This window comes from Stegodyphus dumicola, chromosome X1 (genome assembly GCF_044657685.1).
Source record: "Stegodyphus dumicola isolate Sdum_Otavi_A_Nest chromosome X1, ASM4465768v1".
NCBI lineage: Eukaryota > Metazoa > Arthropoda > Arachnida > Araneae > Eresidae > Stegodyphus > Stegodyphus dumicola.
In genome coordinates, this window is record NC_140780.1 from 114,209,765 (window position 1) to 114,226,462 (window position 16,698).

Here is a 16,698-nt window from a genome sequence, read left to right on the forward strand (position 1 = left end):
ATGAGCGTGGAATTTTGTGTAAATATTTTGATGTTCTTAATAATATATTTGCTGTTTTTATTTTCTTTGCCAAATGTTAAAATATTTTAAGTAAAACATCTTTTTTTGTCATCCACATAATATTGTGATATGTACAGCATGCATCTTTATATCTGTATTTTTAGTTGATTTATTTTCTTCGTTATTTAAGATGGGAAGCTAATGTACAGTTAAAAATGACCTATCTTAAACATAACAGAATTATATTTTCTTAAAAAGTAACATTTTATTTATTTACTTTATTCCGTAGCTCTAAAATCAGTGTTTTTTTTTAACATAATTAAAGATAATTTCTAGAGTTTTAGGCGAGAGGCATAGTAGTCGCTCCTTTTAAACTCATTTAGGATTCATAAAATTGGTGAAATATTTTTGAAATTCTCTGACCAATGATTTCGGAGAAAACGTAAACCCAAGGAAGAAATTTACAGTTGTCAGAAATCTACTAAAAGAGAAAATTACAGGGCAAGTATAGATACTACTTAAGAAAAAAATCATGTCAATAAATCATAAGGCTAATTGATTGTTCTGACAGACTGTGAGGGTGACAGACTTGTTGTCCATAACATGGAGGTCTTACTTCCTACCTCCATGGTCCATAACTGGTTACTCCTGTTAGCAAATTTCATGTCTCTGCAGGGATGATGTGCGCAAGTGTCACATCACAGTGAGGATCGCTTCCTTATTTATGTCAATATTTTTGTAATTTAACTGTAATTAGTATTTTCCATTCAAAAGTTTTGATGGCGTAAGGAAGGCGTAGCTAAAAATTGAAACTACTGAAGTCATTTTTATAATACTTGTTCCTCAGTGTACAAACATTTGTCCCTTCAATTGAGTTTCGTGTCACACTTCGACATCTCATGATTCTTTACATCACCAATGATCGATTGGATAGAATGTTTGAATACGATGTTGTTTGAGATTTATTTTATTACTCCGAAGGTTACTATATGTTGTTTGTTTGATGTTTGAATACTTGAAATCAAATCCAAAATAAGGAGCTAGCAGCTAATGTGGTTTACTTTTTGTGTAACGCAGGGTAGTCACTCATGTATGACGTGACTACGAGACAGTACCCTTTTCGTAACGTGAATAGTAGCTAGTTCCCACTTTTTAAGCGGAGAGTTTGTCTTCCATGAAGACACCTCGCCTTTTAGATAGATAACTCCTACATAGTCTTATCGGACGTCAAACTCCGTTGACCTAAGGTCTCGTGTCTAATAGGCCAGGACTTCTTAAACCCTTTTCAGTCGCTACCCCTTTTTATTATTGAACTTTATTTCGCGACTCCAGGTCCCTTGAAAATTTTGTGAGACCCCATAGGCATTGTGCAAATCCGACAGACGCGTGAGTGAAACTAAATTTTTTCACTTGTACTGTAATATACTATTGCAGTTTTAGGTCATTAACTTTAATTTCTAAGTTTAAGATACAGAAAAATGTGAAATTTTTAAATAAGTAATAGACGAAATGACAGCGTCACGTGCAAAACAAGTAAAATGAACGTTTATATTATAAAAAGAATGCTTCGAAACGTTTTCGCTTTTTTCTTTGTCTGTATTGTTTTATCTTTATGTATTTTCAGATACATTGTGTAAAAATCTTTGGTAATTGTAAAATTATTATAATAAGTTAAAGAAATATAAAAACTGCTAAAATTTTGTCGACCCCCTGCTGTAGGTCGCGTTCCAAGGTTTAAGAAACTCTGCCCTAGGCCGAGAAGCATACCACTAAATGAGGTTGCTCGAGAGCTGGAGAGACGATGCTAAAGAGAGCGGTTTTATCAGCAGCTAAATAATAATGAAAAAATAAAATGAAGTATATACATGATAAACTATAGTGACTTTGTAGTAATCCAATAAATCTCAATTAGTCTATCTGCTCCAAAGATAACTGGATCCGTAGAACCTCCACATGAAAAAATGCCTCCCTCTAAAAAGGGGCGACCCGAGACAGTCCGCTTCCCTCTAGCTACGTCACTGCACCTGTGCAGAATAGACGTTTTACATAAAAAAATTCTGCAACTTATTTTAAGAAATCTTCATAACTGGAAGGAGGATTGTGCTGACATCGTTTTAGCTGAGACAATTCTCTAAAATCTGGCAAAAAGTTTATTTATCACTTTCATATTAATATTTTCTCAGGCTCATATCTCACCTCATTACCCTGATCGTGGCTGCTGGTAAGAAGTACTCTTTTAAATACTTAGCTAAGGAAATAAAACCCAGAGTCATTTTTTTAGTACTTTCTCTGTATTACGACGTGTACACAAGTCTACCCTCTGCATCTTTGTAATCAATAAAAAATATACCTGCTAAATTTACTTCAAACAGTTATTTTTGGATTTTTTTACTGGGGGGGGGGGGGAGAAATCATCTTAAAAAAGTGTGTAAGTTTGATTTTCCTGTAATGCTGGGAATAATAGAAAAAAAAAAAAAAAAGCGCGAACTTACATATAAAACTATTTCTGGATTCTTCTTCGTACACAATGTTTCGGTTCTGACATAAGATGTTACCATATACTGTTTTCAAAAGCCTTTTTTCTCTGGTTTCTGGTTTCATTTATATTTGAAGTTTAAATGAGTCTTTAAATCTATTTCTTGTGATACTTGTAGGAACTGCATATTCTCTTTCCTTTTTCTTAAACAAAGCAGCCGGAGGAGAAATTTGTTTCTATCCTATTTGCTTACTTCACCATTTTTCTTATTTGTTTGCTGCAACAATGAAGTTAATGCTACGTATATATCCCTTTGGAAGACTAAAATAAATATCCTCTATTAATTAAAGCAGCAATCTTCCCTGAAAAATTACCTTTCTACCTCACAATTGAGATAAACGATTATTCCCTTCATTGGGGTGGGGAACTAAAGTTGGTATATTATGAAGAGACTGCATTTTTCTGCCTAACGTGCAATACTTCGGGTTGCATATCATGGTATATGTAAATGCGTGAGTAAAGTTCGCATCAAGTTATGTTACTTTGGTGTGCTGAGTTGCTGTAGTATAAAATGGAAACGCTAAATGGGGGCGGGGCATGTTTGCTTTTCCAGCACATTCACAATTATTGAATTAAACTTTTCGGCTTCATTTCAGAAATCTGAACTTCTTTCTTGAAATTAACATTACCGCTAAGCAACCAAGATAATAATTATCTTGCATAGTATTACTAGTGTTCAAACTGCCTAAGATTTTTAGTTATTACATGAAACATAAAACCAATTTTTTAAGCCTTTTATTAAAAATTATCATCAAACTTAAAAAATTATCATCAAACTTAACTATCTTTTTTTTTTTTTTTTTTTTTTTTTATTTTAATTCAGGTAATGAAGCAAGTCGTGCCTGACCCCCCTCTTACTGCCATCCAGACGCCCAGAACTGAGGAAAGTGGGTTTGCCTTTCCTACCGAGCCTAAAGAGGTAAGAAATCTTTTCACTTACTCTTTTCTTAAAAATTCTAATTGCGATGCTGAGTACTGTATTATTTGTGCTTACCTTCTCCAGTTGCATTTAAAAGTCTTATTCTCTGTTATACAAATAGACTTCAAAAGTAGCAGTTACTTCAGTCGAAAATAAATGTTTCTTAACAGTATTTGAAAGTTTCTCTGACACATTTTTATACTTTTAAATTGGTAAGCTGAATAAAAATATTAAAAATTAATTTAAAATTTGAAGAGAGTTGATTTATGAAGTCTTCAAATTTCGCAAAGAGGGGCTGTAAATTATCTTGAAGGAATTAATGATAAAGTACATAATCTACCGGAAAACGAGGATAAATGTCTTGAACGAACGATTTCAATGTGAAATGATGAACGTTTTACTAATTGACGTAGCTGATTTATTTTCCTCCCTTTTTTAAAAATTCTTTTCTTCCCTCTTTTTAGACAAGATCACATGATTTCGACTTCTAGTTGGTTGCATCCAATATTTTAACTGCTTTAGAAAACACTGAAATTCTAAATCTTGCTGAGTTTAAGTTATGAGTTCAAGATAAGCAGGCGTATATTCATAGGCTAGGCACTGCGTAGCATCGACATGATAAAGCAGAAATTTTGATGATGGATTTTTACGTATATTTATGACTTGCGCAGTGTCATCACATCGTAGGATCGACAATGTGTACGTTCAACACTGGCACATGGACTGAAATTTCCATAACCTAACCAAGGATAATTTGATTAAACTGTTATTTTTAGAGTACTCTCACGGAATTTACTCTGATTGAAATCGACATTGACCGAAACTAGTTTTGAGCTGTTGATCATGTGCGAACAGAAGGGCTGTTAGTCCTGTACCGCATTCCTGAAAATTATGTGATCTGAATTTTCATATCATTTACTATCATTCAGCTGCACATGCTTTATTGCAACAGTCGTTACTTAGTTTTACTTTTAAATGGTGTTTTTCAAACTGATTATCAAACGTCATTTTTCTTAATGAAGCGTATTGTACTCCCTTGATGCGTTAAAACTTAAACTAATAGCTATACAATTGTATTTCCTGTTATCAGTATATACGATGGTTTTGTATTGTGCAGCACAGCTGTGATCATTACCAACTGAGATCCAGTTTACATACCAAGAAATCTCTGATTTATATGATTAAGTATTCCCTTTCTTTGGGAAGGAGCGAGGTTAGTAGTGTAATGATTCTTTGTAAGATTAAACCTAATTTCACTTAAACTAGTTACTTGTTTAACTTTCCTTGGCTGCGGATGAATCATCGCCTCGTCTTACCTTAGACTTCAAGAGCGTAAATTTAATGAAACAAATAAGAAGTTTATTTGTACTTCGTGCCGGAAGTTACAACTAAAACGTAAACAGAATTAAGTCACTGCTTGCTTGATGGCCGAAAATACAACAGCTTTAAATATTTACTTGCAAAAGATAGAAATGAAACCTAATAACCCAGCTCCAAAACAATCGCGACTTCTAAAATGTAAGACTAGGCGACTGTGAAAGCAGAGTTAGAACATACAGCAGCAGTACAGCTAAACCAATCATTCCACAGGTGAAAGCATTGAGAACTGATGGGCTGTGTTGCCAATACTCTCTCTCTAAACTTACATGCATGCTTTTATTTAATCTGCGTATCCGGTGGAGTTGACTGGAAAACTAGAAGCGCAGGAATGTTATGTTTATTAAAATGAACTTTACACCTTATTCAAAATAAAAAACATTAATATGTTTGGTAATTTCATTAAGCTGTGAATTTATAAATAATGTATGTATTCCGTACATATCGAAATTTATATTAAAAATATTGTATATTTTCAATAATATGTTGAAATGCAGAAAGCCTGCTTGGCTTCGTGTACTTTTTATTTAGCATCAGATGCCAGATATAAATTTAGAGCAAAGTCTAAATTACTTTTGCTGCTTGCCTTTATGCGAATCTAATATTTGGGTGTTATTAAGTTATACAGTTTGAATGGTATTTCGATTCTCTGTTGGACCGTTAAGTCATGTAGCAGTTATTTTATAAATGGCATGGTTGTCCGACTTACGTCGCATAATCATGATAAACCGTCGAGGTGATAAGTATTTGACCATTTATTCTCAGCAGTACAAGTCGACAGGTCACGCAGTTCAGTAAATGCACTACTGGAGCTTTGACATCTGAATGGTTCAAATTCTGTTTCCATGTTGAGTATTGTAGGTGGAGATAATATCACCAATTTCTGTCTCTGATCGTTGTAAGGATCTGAAAACCTCGTTTGTCTGTTTTAATGATGCGTCTTTTAATCGTATCTTTAATATAAATAATTTTATTCCAAATCCAATAATTCATTACCGTGTTATTGATCAAGGAATTAACACATTGCCTAATAAACAGAAGGAATTTTTTGAATGGGGGAGATGTAATCTTCTGTATAGAATTGTATATATGTTGTTGTTTTGTTTGGTTTGGCTGTCGTTTAAATAAAGCGAAATTTCTGGCAAGTAATATCATTCCATACTTATGGAACGGCACTCTGATCAGCTTTTTAAGCCATTTGATGACGTGTTAAAATAAATAATGAATAGTATAGGTATTGATGTACATAATTTACAACTGACTGAATCGAACTTGCACTGCTTTGAGAAACTATAAGTGAATTTGTAATCAGATACGTGAATGGATTATGCTTTCATTGCCGGATACGTATCCTTATGTATTTGCTCCATTCCCTGTTGTTAGTAACTAGACTACTGTATAAAAGGAATTGAAGCTTTAATTTTCACATTTCGTTTTCATATTTTGCTTCCTTGCGATGATTATCATTTTCACTTTCACTTCAATTTTTTTTTCTTCAGAATCTGGGGAATTTTCATTGAATTTCAAAGCTTATATGAATGTGGTTTTGAATCTTTAACATCTTAGGCATTTTAAGGCTATTATAGCAAAGCATATGTTAAATGTTGCACTTATGGATGTCAAATTCTGCTGCTGCTGCAGAATGCATTGAATTTTTTTTTTATCTCGAAAACATATTGAGCCTGAAGTACAGAAATTCAGGAGGAAGCTTTTATTAGATAAACTCTCCCTTTCAGTATGAGATAGTGCATTCTGTAATATAATTAGGGTAGCAGAAGAGCAAGATGCATTAGAATTAACCCGTTTGAGGCAGAAAGGGACATTTAAGCAATTAAAGTATTTTTGAACTATATATATATATAGATATGTATTGAACATATGCATTATTTATTAATGGCTGACATGCTTTCCTGCTGTTTGTCAAAATTAGATTATTTTTAGAATTAATAAATGTAATCTCTTCATTACTTCGGAATGCTGAAGTACTGAGTATAAAACTGCGTTGCGCGCACGTAGATTTGCACATTAAACAATTTTATTCCCACAAAGAAAAATAATATAATATGATTTTTGTGGAGTTATTATGAATGATAAACGATTTGTGAACTCATGTTTGCACAACACATTGCTAGAAATACTGCACATTAAAAAAAAAAAAAAAACTGGTTCTAAAAAATTAAAAATTAAGGACAGAAACTGAGGTTTCGTAATGTAAATGAATTAGCCGATTATTTTTGTTTAGAAATGGTAATGTATTAACTAAACTACACCTCATGTCTATTCTCTAAACTGATCTTCTGATAGTATCATCATTGCGTGTATAATTGCGAGGGCATATATAGTTTGCTGTCATTCAGCTCCTGTTTAATGCCATGAAATTTCTAGAAAGTTCTTGATCAAATGTCGTAATTCCATAATTAGCATAGAATAAAAGTTCATAAAGATGTCAAGCATAACTCCAGTTTTTAGAAAACGTATGTTTCTCTTCCAAAAATCATGTAATCTCTTCCTTTCCATATACATGCGTGCACACACACATTGTTGCTAAGAATCAGAGAAGACCTCAGTTGTCATTTCCTGAATTTTAAAGCAAGTCTAGTTTCCATTTGCGAGAAAGCTTGATAAAAATGGTAGCGCCATCTATGGAAAGAAATATGAACTGATGCGTGCTAATGATTCTTAAAAGGCTTTACCTGCGTTGAGTTAATTTTAAGAGGATGCAGAATGCATTAGACTTTCATTTAAGTGAAAAACATAGCAAGTAAAAATTTCTTCTTATTGGAACTCCCGCGTTGTCTTCTGAAGTAAAAGAGGAAATCTTAACTGTATAAAGTTTTCATGATTTTTTGCATTCTATTTCCCTTAGAAAGTGTTCCACGAAAGCATTCCTTCTTTAAGCCGATAGCTTTCGTGTGTTTAGCCTTAATCATTTAACCAGCTAAACATCGCCAATTTACCATTTTCCTTTCCCAAGTAATATTTTGAAAAGTTTCACTATTATCTAAAATTCAATTTACCTGGTACCATGTGATTCCACATCATGTTTTTTTTTTGCTAAAATATATGAATTGCCGTTTGAATATTTGTAATCCTAGCTTGCGGTAAATCACTTTTGCGATAACGTGCCACATTAAACTAGCGGTACATTTTATTGGATTAATTCAGTTATGGCAAAACATACAAGATCTTAAGTTTCATTCCGTTGATTCCAATTGTGATTGAAAGAGCTTTTCGTTTGTAAATAGGCAACAATTTCATTACTGCAAGAAATTTTGGTTAAATTATTTAGAAATACTTGCTTTTTCTTTAAAATATTTATTATTTCAATTAGAATTGACGACTGCTTTATTTGTAACAACCATGGCCTCGAATGTCAAACCTTTGAAAATGATCTTTAGCAAATGCTGATATAGACTAGTTATTCCGCTTTTTTTAACATCGGAGATATTTGGCTGTATTTTCAGGATTGTTTTTGGAAATTAATAAATGTCGTTAACAAATGCGTTTCGCTTACGCAGAATTAAATGCGATCAGCATTTTCTAGTAATTAATATTGTCTTTTGCTTTCATTCTTAGTATTTAACTATTTATTACGTGTATTATTTATTACGCTTAGGCAGATAAGAGATTGTTAGTGCATATTCCCTTGTTATGATACGCCATTTTTCCTTATTATGGAGTTCACTCTTTAAGATTATGATTAAGTATCCCATTTGTTATCTCATCTGCTCAGTCAGCTTGTTAAAAATAATTGAGGAAATTTTTTACAATTTTTGCTGGTGATCATTGATTATAAATAACATTTAACCTTTTTAAAGGCTGATAACTTATTTTATGATAATTTTGACTTGCTCTGCCTTCGTTTTTGTGACCTAACGTTGTGGTTGATGACTATTCATATTTCTGTTTTAACCGATTTGTCATATTCCTCGGGAATTCACCAAAAAGCAAAGTTACTTAGATCTTTTAGCTAAATAGTCTTTTAACAACAGGTACGAATATTAACCTGTTCTAGATATCGAAGTTAAAACATGGAATCCATTTTAGTTTAAGAAATCAAAAAATGGATTTTTTATCTTTCTAGTAGCTCTCTGAACTCAGAAAAATCACTTTTCTAGTTTGGACGCGGGAGAGATCTAGGGGACATTATTAGTCCCAGAATCGGTAAAGAGGCTTTGAAAGACAAGGGAAAAATTAGAACACGTCCGGAAAATTATGTTGTCTAAATATTTTTGAGATAAATACCAAGCATTCATTTAATTCCATGCGCATTTACAGCCACGAAGTCATCTATCTTTACGGGAATCGCGCCAAATCTTGTTTATCAGTTCATCATACATGTTGGTGCAAGTGGCAGGTATTATTATTATTATTATTAATTTTAAATTCAAAGGGAACGGAAGTTTAAGATTTATTAATATAAAATTTTAAAAACATGATCACAATTTCTTACTTGAGGTCCAATATGTGGAAGTAGCATGTACTTTCCACATATACAATTACTCTGTTGTTGCAGTAATATCTCTTTTGTTCACGTTCGTGACTATAAATATTTATGAAACCTTAATCTTTACCATTCTGTTTTCATATCGCGTGATGAGTTTTAATTTCATATAGTGTGCATTATATACTAAAAAAAGCTGCTGTACAATGTCGGCCATTGCCTTCAGATTACATTGAAAGAGCATCTACTATATCAATTTTGTTAAAGTAGGGAGGTCGGTGAACTTAAATCGTAGAAGAAAAAAGGTCGTATCATATATAAAAGAATCCTTTTTCATTGCAGAAGTAGAAATGCTTGAGAGATCTTATGCATATCAATTTCTTTAACTTTTCTTCAAAAATTTAAATGTCATATTTACAAAAATAGCATTCATTTGATCATTCACATCTATTCTGACAAAGATAAAAACTGTTTAACAAATGATTACTGTTTCGTTTAATGTAAAAGTTTCACACTTAGCAAAGTTATTTCCGTCATGCTAAAACATGCTCAGTTTCAGTAATATTTGAATATATTGAATGACAACCTGAGCTACGACAATAGTTGTTTACTTCTGGGCAAACATGTATAATAACTAAACAGTATTCAATCACTAATCTAAGAAAAACAAGTTACTTGATGACGTAACTTCAGATTGTAGATTGCAAGCTTGGGAAAACATAGAGGATGCGTTTTGGATTGGATTGGATTAGATTATTTAATTATGGCAAAGCACACGAGGGCTATCTGCCTAAAGGGAGGGATGCCTTCGTGGAGGACTTTCTAAGGGAAACTGGCTCGTATACACGTTACACATGGGGAAAACCACGAAAATGCCCATGCAGCCAGCCCGTTCGCGGGATTCGAACCTCAGACCGAACTACCAGTGTTCAGCGACTTTACCGCTCGGTCGCTGGTGAGCCCAGGATGCGTTTTGAATAAGGCAGTTAAATTTGAACTAATAGCGTTCTTTTCGAATGGGCAGAATGAGCTACGTTTATTTAAAATCAAAAGTTGGAAGGCCTTTCTTGTAAGAGACGCTTCTACGTATCTACGTAGTTTGAGCATTTGCTTTCAACAAGAAAAAAAATCGATTGATTACACGCTATGTTGAATCCGTAATAGGTTCAACCTGCTGTACCATCATTTTAAAGAACGTATTATTATAGTTTCAATGATGGAAGGGTTAATTGCCATCTTCGTATTTCTCAAACAGAAGTGAAACAGCACTTTCAGTTCTTTCTTGCAATTATATATTTTAAGCGGTTTAGATTTGATTAGAATAAAAAGCCTTAAAAGTTGAAAGGTTATTATGTAGTGATGCAAAAGGAAGGAGAAAGGGGAAGCATGGGACTAACTGTAGCCAAATTACAACTGCTAACCCCATGGAAATAAAAATTGTGCAGTGGAATTTATTTTTCTCTTTGCCTACTATATAAGTTTCTCAGTGCCAGTAATTACTGGACGTTACTGATTGTCCTATAAACGCGTGAATGACGGATTGTAACTGTTGGGTTTTTACCTTTCCCCCCCAAACACAAAACTGTATTTATCATTTGTCCGTGCCAGGTCCACCAGTGGCTTTAAAGCCGCTTCTAGAGCTCAGGTAAATTTGTAACACAACGCTAGCTGAAGAAGGAATAGGCTAATATGAGTGTTTTGTAACGTTCCTAGTTTGTAATGCCCGGCAGTCGCTGAGTGGATACGATCACAGAACACTGGTATTTCGACACTAGGTTCGAATCCTGGCTAATAAGCGAATCGCTTGGAAATTTCCTTGCATATTCATATGTATAACGAGAATATGAGTCCGTTTTCCCTTTGGTGATCGTCCACGAACTCATTCCTTCCTTTAGCCCAAGTATATTCTGCCGTAATCAAACAATTAAATCTAATCTATGTAGTGCAAATACAAGCCATTTTTCCGTAGAAAATACTCAACGAAGGCAACTTCATTTGATGTAACTTGGAATGCATGTAATCAACGGGATGCATTTTTTCAAAAACCGCAATTTTTATAAACTGTGCCGATGTGCAACTCTATTTACTGTGCTTTCTTCCTCGCCCCCCGGGGGGGGAGGTGGTCTAGAACATCACGTAGATACATATCTACTTTTATTAGTATTTTAAAAACGGCCTAGCTAAGTACTCCGTGTCGTGTTATGTACCAATATCTTGTATTTGTAATACGTATACAGACTTAGAAGGCATTTCAATACATTACAACTAAAAACTGTTTTATTTTAAGCACGAAATTGCATTAGTGGTTATTGTGACGTCTTTTGATTAATTAGTTAAGGTTATAAGGGTATTTCTCCCGTCTTCTTAGCTAGCCTTCGTGGTGCAGTGGTGTGCACGCTCAGCGCGTAATTGAGAGGTCCGTGGTTCGATTCCCGGCGAAAGCGTTGCACATTTTTCATCTTGCCTGCTTCCAAAAAATAACTAATGTCTCTACAGTGGCGCCCGAACTAAAAGGGTGTTGGATGAGGATTCTCCTCACCCAGGATTTGGCGATTGGGTGCCCTAAAAAACACCAGTCGCAATTTAAAAAAGGGAGTATATAAGGTATTTATCCCGCCTTCTTAGCGAGCCATCGTGGTGTAGTGGTGTGCACGCTCAGCGCGTAATTGAGAGGTCCGCGGTTCGATTCCTGGCGAAGGCGTTGCATATTTTTCATCTTGCCTGCTTCCAAAAAATACCTAATGTCTCTACAAGGTTCTTCAAGGTTTCAATTTCTTAAACATATTTAGTTTCTGCTAAGCAGGTCATGAATTTTGTCCCACCCTTCAATTAAACTGAAAATTGCTTTTGCTTGGAATTTCAGTAGATTTCCTGCATTAATATTCCTTTTTACAGTCGTCAGACCGCGAACATATTTAAATGATGTTCAATTTGTTCACCGTATGTCACTGAAAATTTTAAGATAGCAGTCCTCCAGTATTTTTTTAACTGCGGTTTTTAGTTTTGTATATTCCTTAAAGTGTGGATCATACTAAGGTCCCGTTCTGAAGAGTCATGCATATTAATGTACTGAAGGTTTGTTGTTATGGAAATAGTAGTATTGAGACATTGAATGCATATCTTTTTCTCCGAAAAATAGTTCTCATTTACATCCTCTCAAACCCAATTAAAGCGCCCGAATTTCCCTGTATTTTCTTCATTTTAATAAATTGCGGTCGAACATATGTTTGAGATGACAAACTAAGCAAAAGCAAAGGAAGAACTCTTGACTTAAGACTCCCTTCTCTCCGTGTCATCCGCTCAGCTGGTATTGCTCACTGCATCACAGATGAAAACGGATATCCCTTTGTGACATTTTCTTTTTATGATGGAGTCCGTTTTTGAGGTCTCCGCCATCATAAATTAGTTTATAAACTACGTCCTGCGCACTTTTTGTCTTTTCCGGCTCCAGTGATTCTAGGGAAGGAAAGTTTCATCCAATTCGGTCATTCCGGCGGGTTCTTATTAACCATGATTACAGAATAGGGTTAACCTATGCAAAGCTTTCATTTAACTTACAACATGTCCTTTAAGGGGAATTCAGGTTTATAGCAGTTGAATTTCTTCTAAATTATGACAAACTAAATCAGTGCCCATTCAATATACGTATTTTGTTGTATTAGGAACTTAACTCAGGGTTGGATTAAGATTTTTAGAGACCCTAAGCACTTAAAATATTTTGGTGCCCTCACATAAATTTATGCCTGTTTTTTGCCCCCCTCCCCGCTTCCATCCCATTCCTCATCACTTCGTCTACCTGCACCATATATTCCCTGATAAAATCGGCAACGGGGAATTTTCAAGGTGCCCCCTTTCCTAACTTCCTAAGGACCTTTTCGTAGTGCCTTTTTTTCTTGATGGCCTTTAAAGCATGTGCTTATTTTTCTTAATGGTTAATCCCGCTTTGAACTTACTTCTGAATTAAAAAAAAATAAATCTTGTAAATTAAATGTTTAGACGTTTAAGTAAAGAGTAAGCTTGTCTAGATGCCTCCTAAAAATGCTATTTTATATCTCATCATTATATAGACTTTTTTTAAATTCTCACAATACAGGATGAAAACTTCGAAGAATTCTTCGTTTTCCTGGAATGCGCATCAAGAAAATTTGTGATACCCTTTTGTTTGTAATAAAAAGAATGTACCTAAAAGATATATATATATATATATTAATAATTCGCCAACGCGTAATTTTGAACTAGCTTCGAAATCTTGCGCTTGATATTTTTTTCAGCTTTTGATTATATTAAAGATGGATATTCTCCAGAATAAATTAAATGTTCAGTTCTCACGCAGATAAAAATTAAATATTGAATATATTTAAATACAAATTTTCGAAAGCTGGTAACGGTTAAAAGCACCGGTGTAATGAGATTTATTAAAAATGTTCCCTGTCTCGCTTGTGAAGCCATTTTATTTGTTAATTATTTCTGAAGTCCATAGATTAGGACAAATTTATCACTTAGTTTCCAAGTAAAGTTATTAGTGATTGGTTAATTTTCAGATTTCTCAAGTTTATTTTGATTAGCGCTTTAAATTGGCTGATTTTAAAATTAACGGTTGTAGCACGTTAAATTCTAATGTCAATAAACATTTAACAAAATAGTAAATTTTTTCTAATTTTTCTTTCAGGAGTTACCTTTTCTGAAAGAGGAAGAACAATGTAAGTATTTTTGTTTTTATTTTATCTCCTATGCAATTTTGTTAGTACTTAATTCAACTCAGTTGTATCCATTTATTAAAAAATATGTTTGTTTAATTTTTTGGGAGAAAAAAAAAAGCGCACTACGTTTGGTAAAAATTAAGTCCTTCTTTGAAATCTGCTGCTTTTATTACATGAATTAATTTCAGATATAAACTTCTCAAAATGTTTAAAGACTCAACTGTTACAAATAATTTAAAGATTATCAACTCGAAAGCGATGCTTCAGAACTACTGATTTGGTTATTTTTTTAGCTTTTTACTGGCACTAAGAATTCCAAGCACTTCTTCCCATTCTTTGAAAACTTGACAGACTCTTCGCTTTTACCAACTAAATACTCCAAAACCAAATATAAAAATGTGAAGTTTTTCCGATAAGGAAATAAAAGAAAATTAAAACAAAAAGGACGCCCGAGTTTCAGCGAAACTAAATGAAAGTATTTTCCTGAACGTTCGGAGAAAAGAGATTCTCTCTTAACACGCCATCCCCCCATACCTCTAGGGTTTATGATGTCACAACCGAAACATTCTCGGCTTGGTGTAAATTTTTATTTATTTGTTGAAAACATTTTTCGAGTCTTATCTAGTATCATAGACTAAATATATGTTCATTCTAGCTGTTATTTAGAGATTTGCACTAACATTACACCTTCCCCATACTTGAGTATGTTTGTTTTAGGACTATTCCGAAATGCGTTGTTTGTTTAATTTCAGCGTTTCGTACAACACTGCATTTCGAAAATTATATTGACATTGGAACGTTGTTTAACGGGACGTGATATATTATCTCACTTGTCTTCTCGGGCATGCTTTGTTTTACTTCCACAACAGGAAATGCTGCCTTTTGAATTGGCTAGTTCATTCGACGTCAATGTAATTATGAATCTTTAACAATGCGACTTGCTTTCTGTATCTGTTGTTAATCATAAATATCTAAAAAAGCGTATTTCAGGCAGGGTCATATACAGACGGGCTACCAATTAAATGTTGTTACAAATAAATTCCTCTTAATTTCTTTTCCTTGTGACTTCCTAGAGAATGTAATATAGACGTTACATTAGCATAATTAATTCGCCATAAAAAGAGACTTGAATTACATATTTATTATGCCTCCAGTGCATCTTGGGAAACCATAGACCATAGATTCTGGTTAAGAGAAAGCAAATGTAAACATTTTAACATCATATCCAGCTGCTCACTACCTTTGTTTTACAAAATGCTACAATACATTTGTAGCATTTTGTCGAGTAATAACGGTAGATAATTGCCGAGGGTTCAAAGTGGTAAAACACTGGCATTTTTCCTTGCCTGAGAAAAGATGTGGACTTGTAAGCAATGCATGTTACATCCAGTACCACGCGATGAAATCATTTTCATTCTTATGTTTTAAGATTCCGTTAATCGTTTCAGACATATTTAGCCCCGGGCACTTTTTTTTTTCTGGTTCTGTATAGAAATTAGCCTTAATTTTGGATTCAGTGGTCACTTCATTATTATTATTCGCATTTCTTAAAACAGTGCCATTTTTTTTATCAGCTTCATTATTTTCTAAATTTTTTCAATAATAAACTATCTCAATTAGTCGAAGTGGTGTGTTCCTTCAAATATGAACGAGTAAGTTTACTTTAGAAGTTTAAATATATCTTCAAATAAAAAGGTCCATAGAGTAATAATATTCCTCCTTGTTTGAGAAATATCTATAAGAATTAAGTTCTGTCTAATAATTTAATGTCGAATACCGCGCTTGCAAACAAAGCAAATGTTAGCATTTTCCCTCCTTTTTTTCATAAAGCTTGGGTTTCAAATTTTATCAAGAAGTCAGCAGTTTTTAAAAATATGATTTTATTCTTTAAACAGAGCCGTAAATTTTATTTGCATGGAAGTTTTCTTGTCAATCTTTTTCATACAAATTACGGGGTAGATGTTCTTTAAATATATATAAGCCCTAATGTTCTTGTCAAAATTCAGATATGCGGGATGCTGAAAAAGATCCAATTCTCGCCGCGGAAGTTTCATTTCGAACTATAATGCAAATAATACAATATTTAAAATAAAACAATGCAAGTAAAAAAGTTTATCTTCCATTAACTCGCGCGTATGCTTTTAAGGTGTATTTTAGAGATAAAATTATGTTCTTCATTATTTCTTCTTTATTATTTTTCTTATTATTGGGAAGACTTCTTAGAACTGTACAATTCAGCTTTAAAATTTAAATCGTTATTGCTATAAATGCTCCCACTTTTGATTTAAAAAATAAGATCTAAACATCACATAGAATATAATTATAGATCTTGTAAAAGTCATTGCTTAACTAAAATTAGAAAGCGGCTAGAGTTGTGGAAAATCTAAACATCAAGAAATTCAAATTGCTTGCAAATAATGAAAGAAGCAAACCTATAATTATATTAATAAAAAATACTGCATTTTATTATAAGCAATCAATAGTTGTGCAGTATAATCAAACTAATCTAATAGAAATTAGCTCAAGGAATATCATTATCTTAACTCGTACTCTGCGATGTCAACAAAGAGTCTGGCAATTTAATCAAATTGATCTAAAAGAGAAATGAGTTAAGGAAGTGCTGTCATCTCAATTACTACTCAGAGATATCAGAATTATTATCTACTGATAATCAAATGGAATGAGCTTCAGAATTTCTGAGTAAAAGTTGCTTAGTCCTAAA

General features: G+C 33.4%; 1 protein-coding gene across 5 annotated transcripts in view; it reads left to right on the plus strand.

Annotated features, from left to right (window-relative positions):
• LOC118198679 (uncharacterized) overlaps positions 1-16,698 on the plus strand; it is a 358,828-nt gene that overhangs the window by 186,136 nt on the left and 155,994 nt on the right. For all 5 annotated transcript variants that reach the window (XM_035370443.2, XM_035370419.2, XM_035370428.2 and 2 more), the window contains 2 exons: positions 3,360-3,455; positions 13,946-13,976. In XM_035370443.2, coding sequence (XP_035226334.2) covers positions 3,360-3,455; positions 13,946-13,976 — 127 coding nt within the window. The remainder of the gene's footprint in view (positions 1-3,359; positions 3,456-13,945; positions 13,977-16,698) is intronic.